Source organism: Typopeltis vanoorti, chromosome 9 (assembly GCF_054136105.1).
Source record: "Typopeltis vanoorti isolate ZY-2024b chromosome 9, IOZ_Tvanoo_1.0, whole genome shotgun sequence".
In the NCBI taxonomy this organism is placed as follows: domain Eukaryota; kingdom Metazoa; phylum Arthropoda; class Arachnida; order Uropygi; family Thelyphonidae; genus Typopeltis; species Typopeltis vanoorti.
The window spans coordinates 6481403-6494378 of record NC_143557.1 but is presented as its reverse complement, the minus strand read 5'-3'; the positions used below and the strand labels follow the sequence as shown (position 1 = coordinate 6494378).

Below are 12976 nucleotides of genomic sequence, written 5' to 3'. Positions count from 1 at the left end.
GGTTTGCATTTTGAAGTGCAGAAATATAATGCTGGTGCTGAACTGCTGGAAATGAATGAGATTAGACATTAGGGAGTGATGGTTGATAGACTGAAGTTTAGAGAGCATATTGCTAGTGTTGCAAAGGCTGCACACAATGTTCCCTCTAAGCTGCACATGTGCGTATGTTTTACAACTAGCGCACAAAGCAAAAAATATTCGCACACTAGATTTTCAAGATGAAATTAAAATTTATTAATTAAAGAAGTTCCACCTAAACATTAACCTATAAATTCTTTAAAAAATATGGTAACTCGGCAATGCTCAAGCCTATACCCTCACATTTTTTATTACATTCTCAAAGTTGCACAAAACTTATAAATTATTAATGGTAACCCTATTTGAGGCTAGTGATTTGATGCCAAAGTGAAAGGGGTGTGACTTAAATGTGTAATTTTTAAGTGCATATAGAATGGCGGGCTGTTTGTTTACATCTCAGGCCTGACTCATGGAAAATTCCCAAACATGATTGGCTGATCAAATTAGTTCAAGATCATGACGAATTAAAACAATGGTTTCATAATTTTAATAAAAATAATTATATACTTTTAAAAACTTAAATTAAAGTACAATTAAAAATATTGTAGCATATCAAAATTCTCTAATTTTTGAAAGGAATTGTAAAATAGCAGACTAAATAATAATATTCATGGATATGCATTGAGATACAACCAAGTTAATTAAATCTAGCCTCTAGGCATATCTTTTAGCTCTTGTGTTGCCCTCGGCAATGTTTAATGTTAGTTCAGCTTTTGCCTTGCCAATCTAGAACTAAACAAGATGAGAATTAGAAACGGACTTATTATGAATGTTTAACAAGGTGAGAATTAGTAATGGGAATATTTTATTATGTATGTTTAGAGTTATTTGCAAAGTTATTATTATTATTATTTTTGGGCTACTGAAGGGAGTCCTTAGACTCATCAAGGGAGGCCCTAAACATCGTGTCCACACAACTATACGACATTCTCACAGTATCTATCATACCTTGCCTTGAACTCGCTCACTGTCATAACACCAACAACAGACTCTGGCAGCTTATTCCACTCATTTACCACTCTAAAGGTAAAGAACCCAGCTCTAACACCACTGCTAACCACACTCTTGCCCAGCTTCCATAGGTGTCCCCTAGTTCTCCCACCACCAGTCCTGATCTCAAAAATATCCTCTGAATTAATCTTATAGAATCCTTTCAGCAATTTGAATGTCTCAATCATATCTCCCCTTTTCTGCCTATCAACCAGTTTCTGCAACCCACAAATCTTCAACCTGTTCTCATATGGTTCATTCCATAGACCTGCTATCATCTTAGTCACTTGCCTCTGGATCCTCTCCACCTCCTCCCCATCAAGAAGAAACCTAGGTGACCAAATCTGGGCACAGTAGTCAAGATGAGGTCTTATCAAAGCTCGGTACAGAGGTACAATAACTTGCTTGTCTTTGCTCGTTAAGGTATTTTTCAACAACCAAGTGAGTTGATGAGCTGATTTAGCTACTTTTGCAATGTGTTTCCTAAACTTCATCTCCCTATCCACCAACACTCCCAAGTCCCTGGCCTCATCAATCTCTTGGAGTACAGTTCCACCCATGTGGTATACTGCTGCTAATCTTTTCACCCCAAAATGCATGACCTTACATTTTGTTACATTAAATTGACATCCATTCTCCTTAGCCCAGAACTCCAATCTATCTAAGTCATCCTGCAAGACTTTGACATCTTCTGCATTCACTATCGCCCTCCCCAACTTTGCATCATCAGCGAACAAATGAACTGTTCCACTTAGATCCTTCCCTATATCGTTAATGAACAGATTAAACAGCAGTGGTCCAAGAACAGAACCCTGTGGCACCCCACTAGTCACAGGCCGTCTTTTGGACTCCACTCCTGAATAAACCACTCTTTGAAATCTCTCCATCAACCACCCACCTATCCATCTCACCAACCCTATATTCATTCCCATATGTTGTAGTTTACGGATTAGAATTCCATGTGGTATCCTGTCAAATGCCTTTGCCAGGTCCAGCAGTATCACTGTAAACCCATTTCCCTTATCCAATTCAGCCGTCACCTTGTTATAAAACTTGAGCAAGTTACTCAGGCATGATCTACCCTTTACAAAGCCATGCTGTCCTCTGTACAGTATCTCATTTTCATCAATCCATTCCTGTATTTTTCTCTTGACTACTTTCTCCAAGACCTTGACAACAACTCCTGATATGCTGATCAGTCAGTAATTTGCAACCTTGGATCCTCCTTTATGCAGTGAAAATATTTTCCCCTCTTTCCACGCCTTCGGGACTAAACCAGACTCGAGACTCAGATTAAACAACATGGTCAAGGACACTGATAATTCCTTAGCTGCTTCACGCAAGACCCATGCCGGTATACCATCCAATCCCACAGATGTATTCACATTAAGGTTCTGTAATAGACTATTCACCTCCACTTCATTCATCACAATTCCCATATAAACTAATGGCTCCTTCATTTTTTCAATGTCTCCACCTGGATGATATACTTTTGCAAAGTGCGTGCTCAATAACTCCACTATATCGACTGGTTCAGTGACCTCCTTCCCATCGTCATTCCTTAAAATCATTTTGCCATGTACAGTTTTTTTCTTGCTTGCAGCATATTGAAAGAACTGTTTGGGATTCTCTTTTGCTTGCATAGCTAGTTTCCTTTCATAATCGGCTTTTGCTGTTTTTACCACACTCATTACCCTTCTGGCCTGCACTTTATACCGTTCATGTGCCTGCAGGTCACCCCTTTCTTTAAATTCCCTCCACAGTTGTTTCTTTTTCTGTAGCTCAAGCTTAATCCCTTTTCATCCATTTAACCCCTACTTGTTTTACTATTCGGACCCTAGGTATACAATCAGCCATAACCTCCTGTAAATGCTCCTTGACCACTTCCCATGCTCTATCAATGTCCAGCCCTTGCAGTTGTACATGCCATGGCACTGATCCAAGCAATCTCCTAAGCTTGTCATACTTGCCAGCACGGTAATTCCACATATACCCTGTCTTAATCAAAAATTCCACACCTTTAGCCACCTCCCAGGTGATCCTTATGATCACTCTCATCAATAGGTGGCAACATGGTCATATTCATTACAGTCAAATTGTGAGATGCTATTACCAGGTCAAGCACTCTCACACCCATAGTATTTTCAATTACATGCTGTCTCAGATAGTTATCCCTTAATAATTGAATAAAATCCATTTCCTTCCTCACATGTGTCCTCTCCTCCTTCCAATCAATGTTACCATAATTAAAATCCCCCATAATAATTACCCTCTTTCCACTCGTTTCATCAATTTGTTTATGCATACTATCTCCACCATCTATTCCATCACCTGGTCTATAGCAGCACCCAACTGTATATTTTATTCTGCCAGTCTCAATCTCACACCATATAGCCTCAAATGAGCTCCTTTCACTATCCTGCAATACAACTTCAATTCTCCTTGGTTGCAGTTCATCAGCTATCATCAATAACACCCCTCCCCCATTTTATTCTCTCTGTCCCTCCTAAACACACTATAACCTACACATTCTATCCCACTAACTATATCATCTTTCGTCAGCCATGTTTCACTAATCCCAATAACCTGTGGCCAGGAAGAGCCAATCAAGGCCAAACATTCTTCCTTCTCGTTCCTAATACTCCTGGCATTAGTATACATGAAATGCAGTGATCCCTTTGTTCCACCCCTATCTTGATGCGTTATTCTAAATGTCCCATTCCCATTTTTTGTCCTTAGTGCTGGCTCAGGTACATTATATACATTTTTACACTCAACTGTCTCACTGATGTCTGCATATCCACTCCCCCCCCCTATCCTTCGTAGTTCTAGTTTCCCTGGTTCTGCACATCCATTTTCAGTTCATTCAGCAACACTTTTTCCAGTCTTCACACACCAACTCCATTCAAATGCAGGCCATCCATCTTGTATAAGTCCTTTCGCCCATCAAACTCATTTCACACATAATGTCGCATAATGTCACTTGCGATTATGGCCCTCCTTCTAAACTCCTCTCTGTCATACCATGGCAACATACTCACCATTCTAACTCTGTCACTCTTTTCTTTCGCTACCTTTAACAATACTTTCAAGTCCTCTCTCAAATTAGAAAATTTTAAGAAAAGTTAGAAAATTTAATTAAAGGTAATCAGTCACTAGTGTTATCTTTTTTTTTTTTTTTTTTTTTTACTTTATTTCTTACTTCTAATCAGATCAATATTAAATACATATAATATATTTATGTTAGCTCTGTGATCGATGTCATACAACTTACTTGGTGATGGCAATAATACACACACTTAGAATCCTATCTGGTACAGTCGGTATCGTGTTGGCCTCGCATGCACGAAGTCCCTGGATCGAGTCCTGCCCAAGGCATGTGAATCATGATTTCTGACTGTTTACTGGGGAGGCTACTGCGTGTGTGGGAACATGGTGGGGAGTTGGGGTGACCTGGCTGACGTCCCATTGACACCAGAAGGAAAAGAGTGAACTAAAATCTTTTAACTGTTTTGCTTAAATGATCAGTATGGTGACTTGTATGGGTGTGCATATACTTTTCAAAAGAAGACAAATTTTGCACACATGCAAATTTCTGCACGCACTCACAACAAAAAATTAGAGGGAACATTGGCTGCACATCATAGTGCCACTATGATAAGAAGTACTCTAACATGTAGGGATATGGAAGTGGTTGTGCCACTATATAAGGCCATGGTCAGACCACACTTGGACTAGTGTGCTCAGATCTGTCACCTGGTTTTCAATGTGATGTGGAGACAATGAAGAGGGTCCAGAGGCAAGTGACTAAGACAATGTCAGGACTTTGGAATGGGGAGAGGTTGAAGAGATGTTGATTACAGAGTTTGGTGGATAGGAGGAAGAGAGATGATATGATAGAGGATTTAAGTTAGTGAGAGGATTTTATCAGAGTAATCCAGAGGGGATTATAACAAGAATAGAAGGTTTAGAGTGGAAGAACTAGAGATCATCCCTGGAAGTTATGTAAAGATGTGGTGAAGAGGGGGTGTGTGAGGAGTAGATTTTTTAGATGGAGAATTGTCAGTGAATGGAAAGCATTACCAGAATGTGTTGTTAATGCAAGGAGTTTAAGGATTTTAAGATTATATATGATAAATATGTTGTCAGTTGAATGAACCTCCCATGATGAGTCTGCCAACTCTATGGAGGATGTAATAATAGTAATAATAATAATAATCACTACTGTTACAACATGCAGTTATCAGTAACAATTCAGAAATAAAGATAAAATTACAGCCATTGGTTGATAAGTTTTTATGTGGAAACTGTTCAGTTGGATGGCACTGTATATTTATAAGTATATTAATATCAAAGGATAATTATTCTTTGATAAAAATTAATACATAAAAATTTATTATAAGTTTACAATAACATCTGAAAAGCAGTATGTAAAATTAATTATATAGTTATAATTAAATAGCTGTAAGTAATTACCAATGGCAAACAAATAACTACATAAAAAAAAATCGTACCTTAAAAGCAATAACACTGCCTACAGAAGGGGGTCCTCTTAATAGTGAAAACTGTTGGTATTCCTTTTGACCTTCATTTTCATCAATGGCCATCTACAAAAATTAGATTTAATTTCTTTTGGTCAGAAACATTTCTGATGAAGTTGTAAAGATATTCCATCATTACAGAAAATAAATCTAAAGCGTTAATGCCGCAGTGCTATCAAGACATCCACGAAATCTAGATAGGGAGTCATTAAGCCACCAAGCACTGTGAAATATGTCAGAATTAATACTGTTATTACTACATGTGCAATGATATTTAGGTGTTGTTGGTTATTCATAAGTGCTTTGCAATATAAACAACTAAGAGAAAAAATATAATTCACTGAGCTTACTAATATTTCACTAGTTTTTCACCCAGCATCTTCAGAAATTACAATTGTGACACGCATATAGTGCTCAACTAGATCACTACAGAAACAATTCAAATTGTAACTGAAAAAGAACCAAAGGACTCATCAAGGTAAAACCACTTCTGGGTCATGCAATGTCTAAATACCTATCATATCTTTCTTTGAAAATATATGATAGGTATATCACTGAGGATGACAGCTAATACTGCTCTGGGTTAGCAAAGGTTCATTCAACTTCTAGTATACATATCACATGTTTAGTAATGAGAAGTTTCATTAAGAGTTTCATAAGTCATTCAGACTTGCATCATCAGGAGCACAGGACTCGTATTAATTGATCAAAAAACTATAAAGAATAATTACACATGAAAGATTTTTTTTTTGCTAACTTCAACAGTCCAATATATATAACAGAGTAAAAAAAAAAAAAAAACCTGTTGGATTAAACAATATGCATATGATATAACAAAGTTAGTTATTGCTATTATGTTTTGTGGTATAATGGAGGGCATAAGCCCAGATTCATGGCTGTTAAATTTTTAATAAATGCAGATCAAACCTGGTGTAGAATTAAGCATTAGTTTTTGTTACATTGTGTGTGATAGTATGAAGCATTTTATTTAAGTCAAAGAGGATGATCAGAAGAGATCTGTATGTTGGAACATTTAAAGGACATTGAAAAGAAATATACATCACATTAGCTTTACACACAACAAAAACGTATGTCACCAAGTACTTTGGAAAAAAATAGAATTTGTCCTAACTGTTATACAAGACAATTTAAAGAAGCCTCAGAGTTTGGAGCTCATGAGTCTAAGAGAAGACGAGTGACCAGCAGGTACCATACGGTTCTGTACTTGGATCATTGCTGTTTAATTTAGATATCTTGTGTTGAGGCTTAAGTGCTGTGAAGAATTCATGTTAAAGGTTTAATGGAATATTAAACCTTTAATGGAATGGTCATAAGGGACTTTGTGGCATGCAGTACTTGTGGCATGTATGTGTCTCGGGGATTAGATAGGTGGCTTGTGAAAGAGAGCGGAGAGCGTATATGCGCAAAATGCAGGTAGTTGGAGGAAATAAGTGCATTAGAAATATCGATATCCGACTTCGTTGTTCCAGGAACCGGGAATGAATGTAGGAAGACAAGTAGTGTGATAGGAGAAAATGAAAAAAAGACATATATGAATGAGAAAATAATAGTTGATAGTGTGGAAGGTGTGAGTGACTGTGAAAGTTTAGGAGATGGTTTTGTTTGGGAGAGTGAATTTAGATTAAGAGTGACTGACATGCAGAGGGAGATAGAGGAGTTGAAAGAGGAGGTGGAATGTCTTGTGAATGAGAGCAGAAGTATGAAAGATAAGATTAAGAGAATGGAAGAGATAAGTGCAAGGAGAATCAGAGTAGGAGAGAGAGAGAATTTAGGGAGTATGAGTGAGAGTATGGGGGTGCTAAAAGAGGAGAGAATGGAAGCAGTAGAAGAGAGGGAATGAGAGAGAAGTATGGGAATGCTAGCAGACGAGAGGATGGAAACAGTAGGAGAGACGGAATGAGAGAGATATGGAAGTGCTAGAAGAGGAGAGAATGGAAACGATAGGAGAGATGGAATGAGAGAGAGGTATGGGAATGCTAGAAGACGAGAGGATGGAAACAGTAGGAGAGACAGAATGAGAGAGGGATATGGAAGTGGTAGAAGTGGAGAAAATAGAAACAGTAGGAGAGAGGGAATGAGAGAGATGTATGGGAGTGCTAGAAGAGGAGAGAATGGAAACAGTAGGAGAGAGAGGTATGGGAATGCTAGAAGAGAGAATAGCAGTAGAGGAGAGGGAATGAGAGAGACCTATGGGAATGAAAGAAGAGGAGAGAATGAAAACAATAGGAGAGAGGGAATGGTAAGAGGTATAATGTATGGCGACTCAATGATCCGTGGTGTTCAAGATAGGATGCGTGAGGAGTGTTTGCCAGAAGGAACAATAGAAAGGGTGGCTATAGCAATTAAGAGAGGTGAAAGGGTGGATGAGATGATTGTGATGGTAGGAACGAATGACTTAAGTGGTAATGTAAGTCGGGCAGTGAGAGATATGAGGTTTTTGCTTGAGACTGTACGGAAGAAGACAGAGAGAGGAAAAATAGTGTGTTTGATGCCTAGGTATGATAATGATGAGCTGAGCAGAAGAGCAGTGATATTGAATGGCATAATAGCAAGAATGTGTGACAAGAGAGGACTGGTATATGTGGATGCTTGGAGTGCGTTTGAGGAAAGAGAGGAATTGTATGCGAGAGACCGTTTACATTTGAATGAGGAAGGACGTAGGCATCTGGAGAGATTGCTGTTCTGAAAGAGTCAGTGTGTCCCAGGGAGGATGATAGCAGGGTGGCCTCTTGTGGGAATGGATACTTGGGAGAAGAGAGACGACATCAGGTAACACTGAGCTCAGTGGAGTCTTAGTATCCTAGAAGGGATAATGCTGGGTATAGAAACAATGGCATTTATATGCTTTATACTAATGCCATGAGTATCCGGAATAAGGGAGAGGAATTGGTGGCGCAGATAGCATCAGCCTGGCCAAAAATTATTGGGATCACTGAGACGTGGTTGACAGAAGGGGATATAATAACAGGAATAGAAGTCGCTGGGTGCAGCTTTTTTTGTCAGTATAGGAGGGGAAAGCGTGGTGGTGGGGTACTGCTTATGATAAGTGACGACCTATGTCCTCTAAGAGTGGAGGCTTTGGAAGGAAGTGAGACAAATGATTTTGAGAGCATATGGTGTGAGGTAGAGGTAGGCAAGACAGGATATTTAGTGGGGTGTTGCTACAGACCCAGGAGCACGGAGGATGGAGACCAGGAGATGTTTAGACAGCTAAGTTTGGCAAGTGCAAGAAGAATGATTGTTATGGGAGATTTTAACTACAGTAGTATAAATTGGAGAGAGGAAGATGCATGTAGCAATAGTGGAATGGAATTTCTAGAATTCTTGAGGGACAAATGTCTTAGGCAACATGTAACAGTGGGAACAAGAGGTTCAAGAGTTTTAGATTTGGTTATAGCATCAGAAGAGTTGATAATAACTGAGATGACATCTCTCCCACCAGTTGGAGAGAAGGACCATATGGTTTTGACTTAGAAAATGAATAGACATGCAGGCGTACCAAAGAGACAGGAACTTATGTGGAATTATAATGCAGGTGATTATAATAGTCTTAGACATCAACTTCGGGAAGTTTCATGGAGGGAAGAATTGGAAGGCCGGGATATCGTTAGTGCGTGGGAAATTGTGAAAGAATATTTGTTAGCAGCAATGGTAAGTTGTATACCACGAGTGAAGAAGAGGACACAATTTGGAGTAAAGTGGATGACAAACAATATTAAACAGGAATTGCATGTGAAAAAGAGGCTATGGAAGAGATATAAGGAGACAGGTGAAGAGAGGATGCGAAGAATATAAGACACAGGCCAGAAGAGTGACTAGTGTGGTAAGGAAAGCGAAACTGGAATATGAGAGGAGATTGGCCCTAAGATCCAAAGAAAATCCTAGGGAATTTTTTAGCTATATGGCCAGTAGGAGGAGAAATGACTGTGGAAGAATGATATTGTGGGATAAAAATGGGAATAGAGTGACTGATGCAGAGGACATAGTGGAATTGTTCAATGACCACTTTATTGGAGTATTTCATCATGGAGGAGTCAGTTTTAATGCTAGAGGGACAGGGCAGGTTCAAGGTTTAGAGATACAGGAGGAGTGTGTGTTTCAGATACTGAGAACTCTGGATGTCAATAAAGCTTTTGGACTGGATGGTATTTCACCACGAGTTTTGAGAGAATGTGCTAGGGAACTGACAGTGCCTTTAACCTGACTTTTCAATGAAAGTCTAGCTTCGGCAAAGGTGCCCAGGGAATGGAAGGAAGGTAAGATAGTGCCATTGCATAAGGGTGGTAACAGACTGGAAGTGTCTAATTATAGACCAGTCTGTGTGTCATCAGTAGTTGTTAAGATCTTGGAGAAAGTAGTGAGGGACCGTATACAGCACTAGGCAGATGAGAGTAATGTTATCTATGAGAGTCGACATGGATTTGTGAAAGGGCGCTCTTGTTTTAGCAATATGCTAGCCTTTTATAATAAAGTTACAAGAACATTAGATGAGGGAAAGGCATATACTGCAATTTTCTTAGACTTAGCAAAGGCATTTGACAGGGTTCCCACATGATAAGCTGATATTTAAATTGCAACACATGGGTCTGGATGTCAGATTGGTCAACTGGATTCAGTATTGGCTGTCTGATAGATATCAGAGAGTTCTGTATGGTGGAGTAGTTTCAAGGAGACAGAAGGTTACAAGTGGTGTCCCACAGGGTTCAGTACTAGGACCTATATTGTTTAACCTTTATATCAATGACATTGCCAGTGGATTGCAAGGGGATATTCAGTTGTTTGCAGATGATGCAAAGCTGGGAAGGATTATTAGTAATAGTGCAGATGTGGTAGCCCTGCAAGAGGATTTGAATAAACTAGATAGATGGGCAAATGAATGGGGATATCAGTTTAATGCAGCAAAATGTAAGGTCTTGAGGTTTGGGAAACATCGATAAGATGCTCTACTTCATCCAGTATAACTCCTCCCATACTCTATGGGAGGAGTTATACTGGATGAAGTTGGGGAGACAAGAGATCTGGGTTGATGATTGATAGAAACCTAAAGTTTAGGGGACATATTGCAAAGGTGGTGAAGGTAACACAGAGGATTGCTGCAATTATGAGAAGGACACTGATCTGCAGAGATAAGAGGGTTATCATTCCGTTGTATAAGTCTCTGATCAGACCACACTTGGTTTAATTTGTTCTCAGATTTGGTCCCCAGGATTTGAAGGAGATAAATTAACTGTGGAAAAGATACAAAGACGGATGACAAAGATGGTCTCAGGACTGGACAAGGATAGTTATGAGAATTGGCTGAGGGAATGTGGACTGCAGAGTTTGGCGGATAGAAGAAGGAGAGGTGATATGTTTGAGACTTTTAAACTGTTGAGAGGTGGTTACAGGGTTGACACTGGGAGTTCTTTCACTTGGTTGAACAGCAGGAAGGAGTGATGACAAGAGGCCATCCCTGGAAGTTACGAAAGGAAACTGTGAGCAAGAGGGTGAGGAGTAGTTTCTTTGCATGGAGGGTGGTTGAGCCGTGGAATGCATTGTCTGATAGAGTGGTGAGGGTGAGAACGATCAATGTTTAAGGAGTGGTATGATAGACTTTGTGTTTCTTAGGGGGAACCTCCCCTCGATGAGTCTTGACAGACTTTATGTTCTTAGGAAGGACCTCCCACGATGAGTCTTTTGACTCCATGGAGGCCTGAATAATAATAATATTAACAGCACTGAGAAAGGATTAAAACTAATTTTAATACTTCCAATATTTCGTCTCCGTCACAGTGAGATCTTTGAGGATTACAAAAACCTTTTGTAACAACACACACACAAATACAATACAAAGTGAAACTAAAGTCCTATCTAGGTAGATAGGACTTTATTTGATTCCTGAGGGCATCTGCACTCAGGAATCAACCTAATTTAAACAAATACGGATGCATTAAACTTAAACTTCCCAAAAGTTGGGAAACTTTAATTATCAGAGATTCCTCTTTACATCCCAGGCCACCTGCAAATGCCCATAGAGGGCACACCACCTAGATAGGACTTTAGTTTCACTTTGTATTGTATTTGTGTGTGTCTTGTTACAAAACATTTTTGTAATCCCTGAAGATGTCTCTGTGACGGAGATGAAATATTGGAAGTATTAAAATTAATTTTAATCCTTTCTCAGAGCTGTTAATATTCCATTAAACCTCTAACATGAATTTAGATATCAATGATAGTGGAGTTAATTTGGTTGGTAATATGCAATTATTTGTTGATGATGTTACTCTAATATATGCCAGTCAGCCATGTCACAACAAGCCTATTTGGGATACCTATCCCATTGAGTCTGTATGATAATTTCACATGTGGAATCCTGTCAAATACCTTGACAAAATCCAAACATACTGTGATATATTCATCCCCTTTATCCAATAGTGCAGTCACTCTTATGAAATGTGAGCAAACTGCTAAAGACAAAAACTTGTTTAACAAAGTCATGCTGTTCTCTATATATGATCAAGATACTATTTAACCACTTCTAGATGCTCTCCTAACTCCTTAATGATCACTCCAGAGATACTGCCTATAATTAGTTACTTCTGTCTTAGCTCTACTCTTGCATAATGGAATTTGTCTTGGTTTATTTCCATTTCATAAGAAATGTGCTCAGGTTCAACAATCATGTCAAGGCACTGTTAATCCTCTTGCACATTCCTTTAGCCCCCTTACCAATATATTATCCAATCCCATTTCTGTGTTCAAAATCAAGCTCTTGCAATAGCTTTATTATCTCCCTATCTTCTATATTCATAAAAGTTACATGCTTGTTTTTCTTTTTTACTTGCCATATAGCAAAAATATTCTCTGTGATTTCCTTTTGGCTATTTGATTTCTTAGTCTTATTTTGCTTTCTCACTTTTTTTCTGTGTTCACAATTTCTCACAAGCTTGTAAATGTAATGTGCTGTTTATATTGCTTTTGGTTGTTACCATTTGTCCAGTATTGTGTTAGTCTTCCAAGGCTCAAAACCACTAAGTTGCATAATCCCTTTGATGCAGGTCAGTCATGGTGAGGTGGGAACAGATAAAGTGAACTGTATTGAGAAGAGTTTGACATTTGACAAAGTCAGGCAAACTAGAATGTTTGGGGGGGGGGGATGCAGATGAGCATCCAGGCAACCTAAATGTAACTGGGAGAGTGATCATGATGCAAAAATGTAGCACCTTATGTTAACTTTAGTTGGCTAAGTAACACAAGGTGTAAGGGAGGTTGTGGGATGAAAGTGGGTACTGTAGTTTATGTATACTAATGCTATATATGCATTAGTGAGATGTGGTTGACTGTGGATGATATGGTCATAGGAATAG

The 12976-nt window shown here is 38.8% G+C and overlaps 1 protein-coding gene across 2 annotated transcripts in view; it reads right to left on the bottom strand.

Annotated features, from left to right (window-relative positions):
• The window catches only part of LOC150102865 (uncharacterized), a 151294-nt gene that overhangs the window by 105755 nt on the left and 32563 nt on the right, over positions 1–12976 (bottom strand). The window contains exon 3 of one of the 2 annotated variants that reach the window (XM_090397979.1): positions 5583–5675. The exons of the other annotated variant lie outside the window; for it this stretch is intronic. Coding sequence (XP_090254105.1) covers positions 5583–5675 — 93 coding nt within the window. The remainder of the gene's footprint in view (positions 1–5582; positions 5676–12976) is intronic. 2 annotated transcript variants of the gene reach the window in all.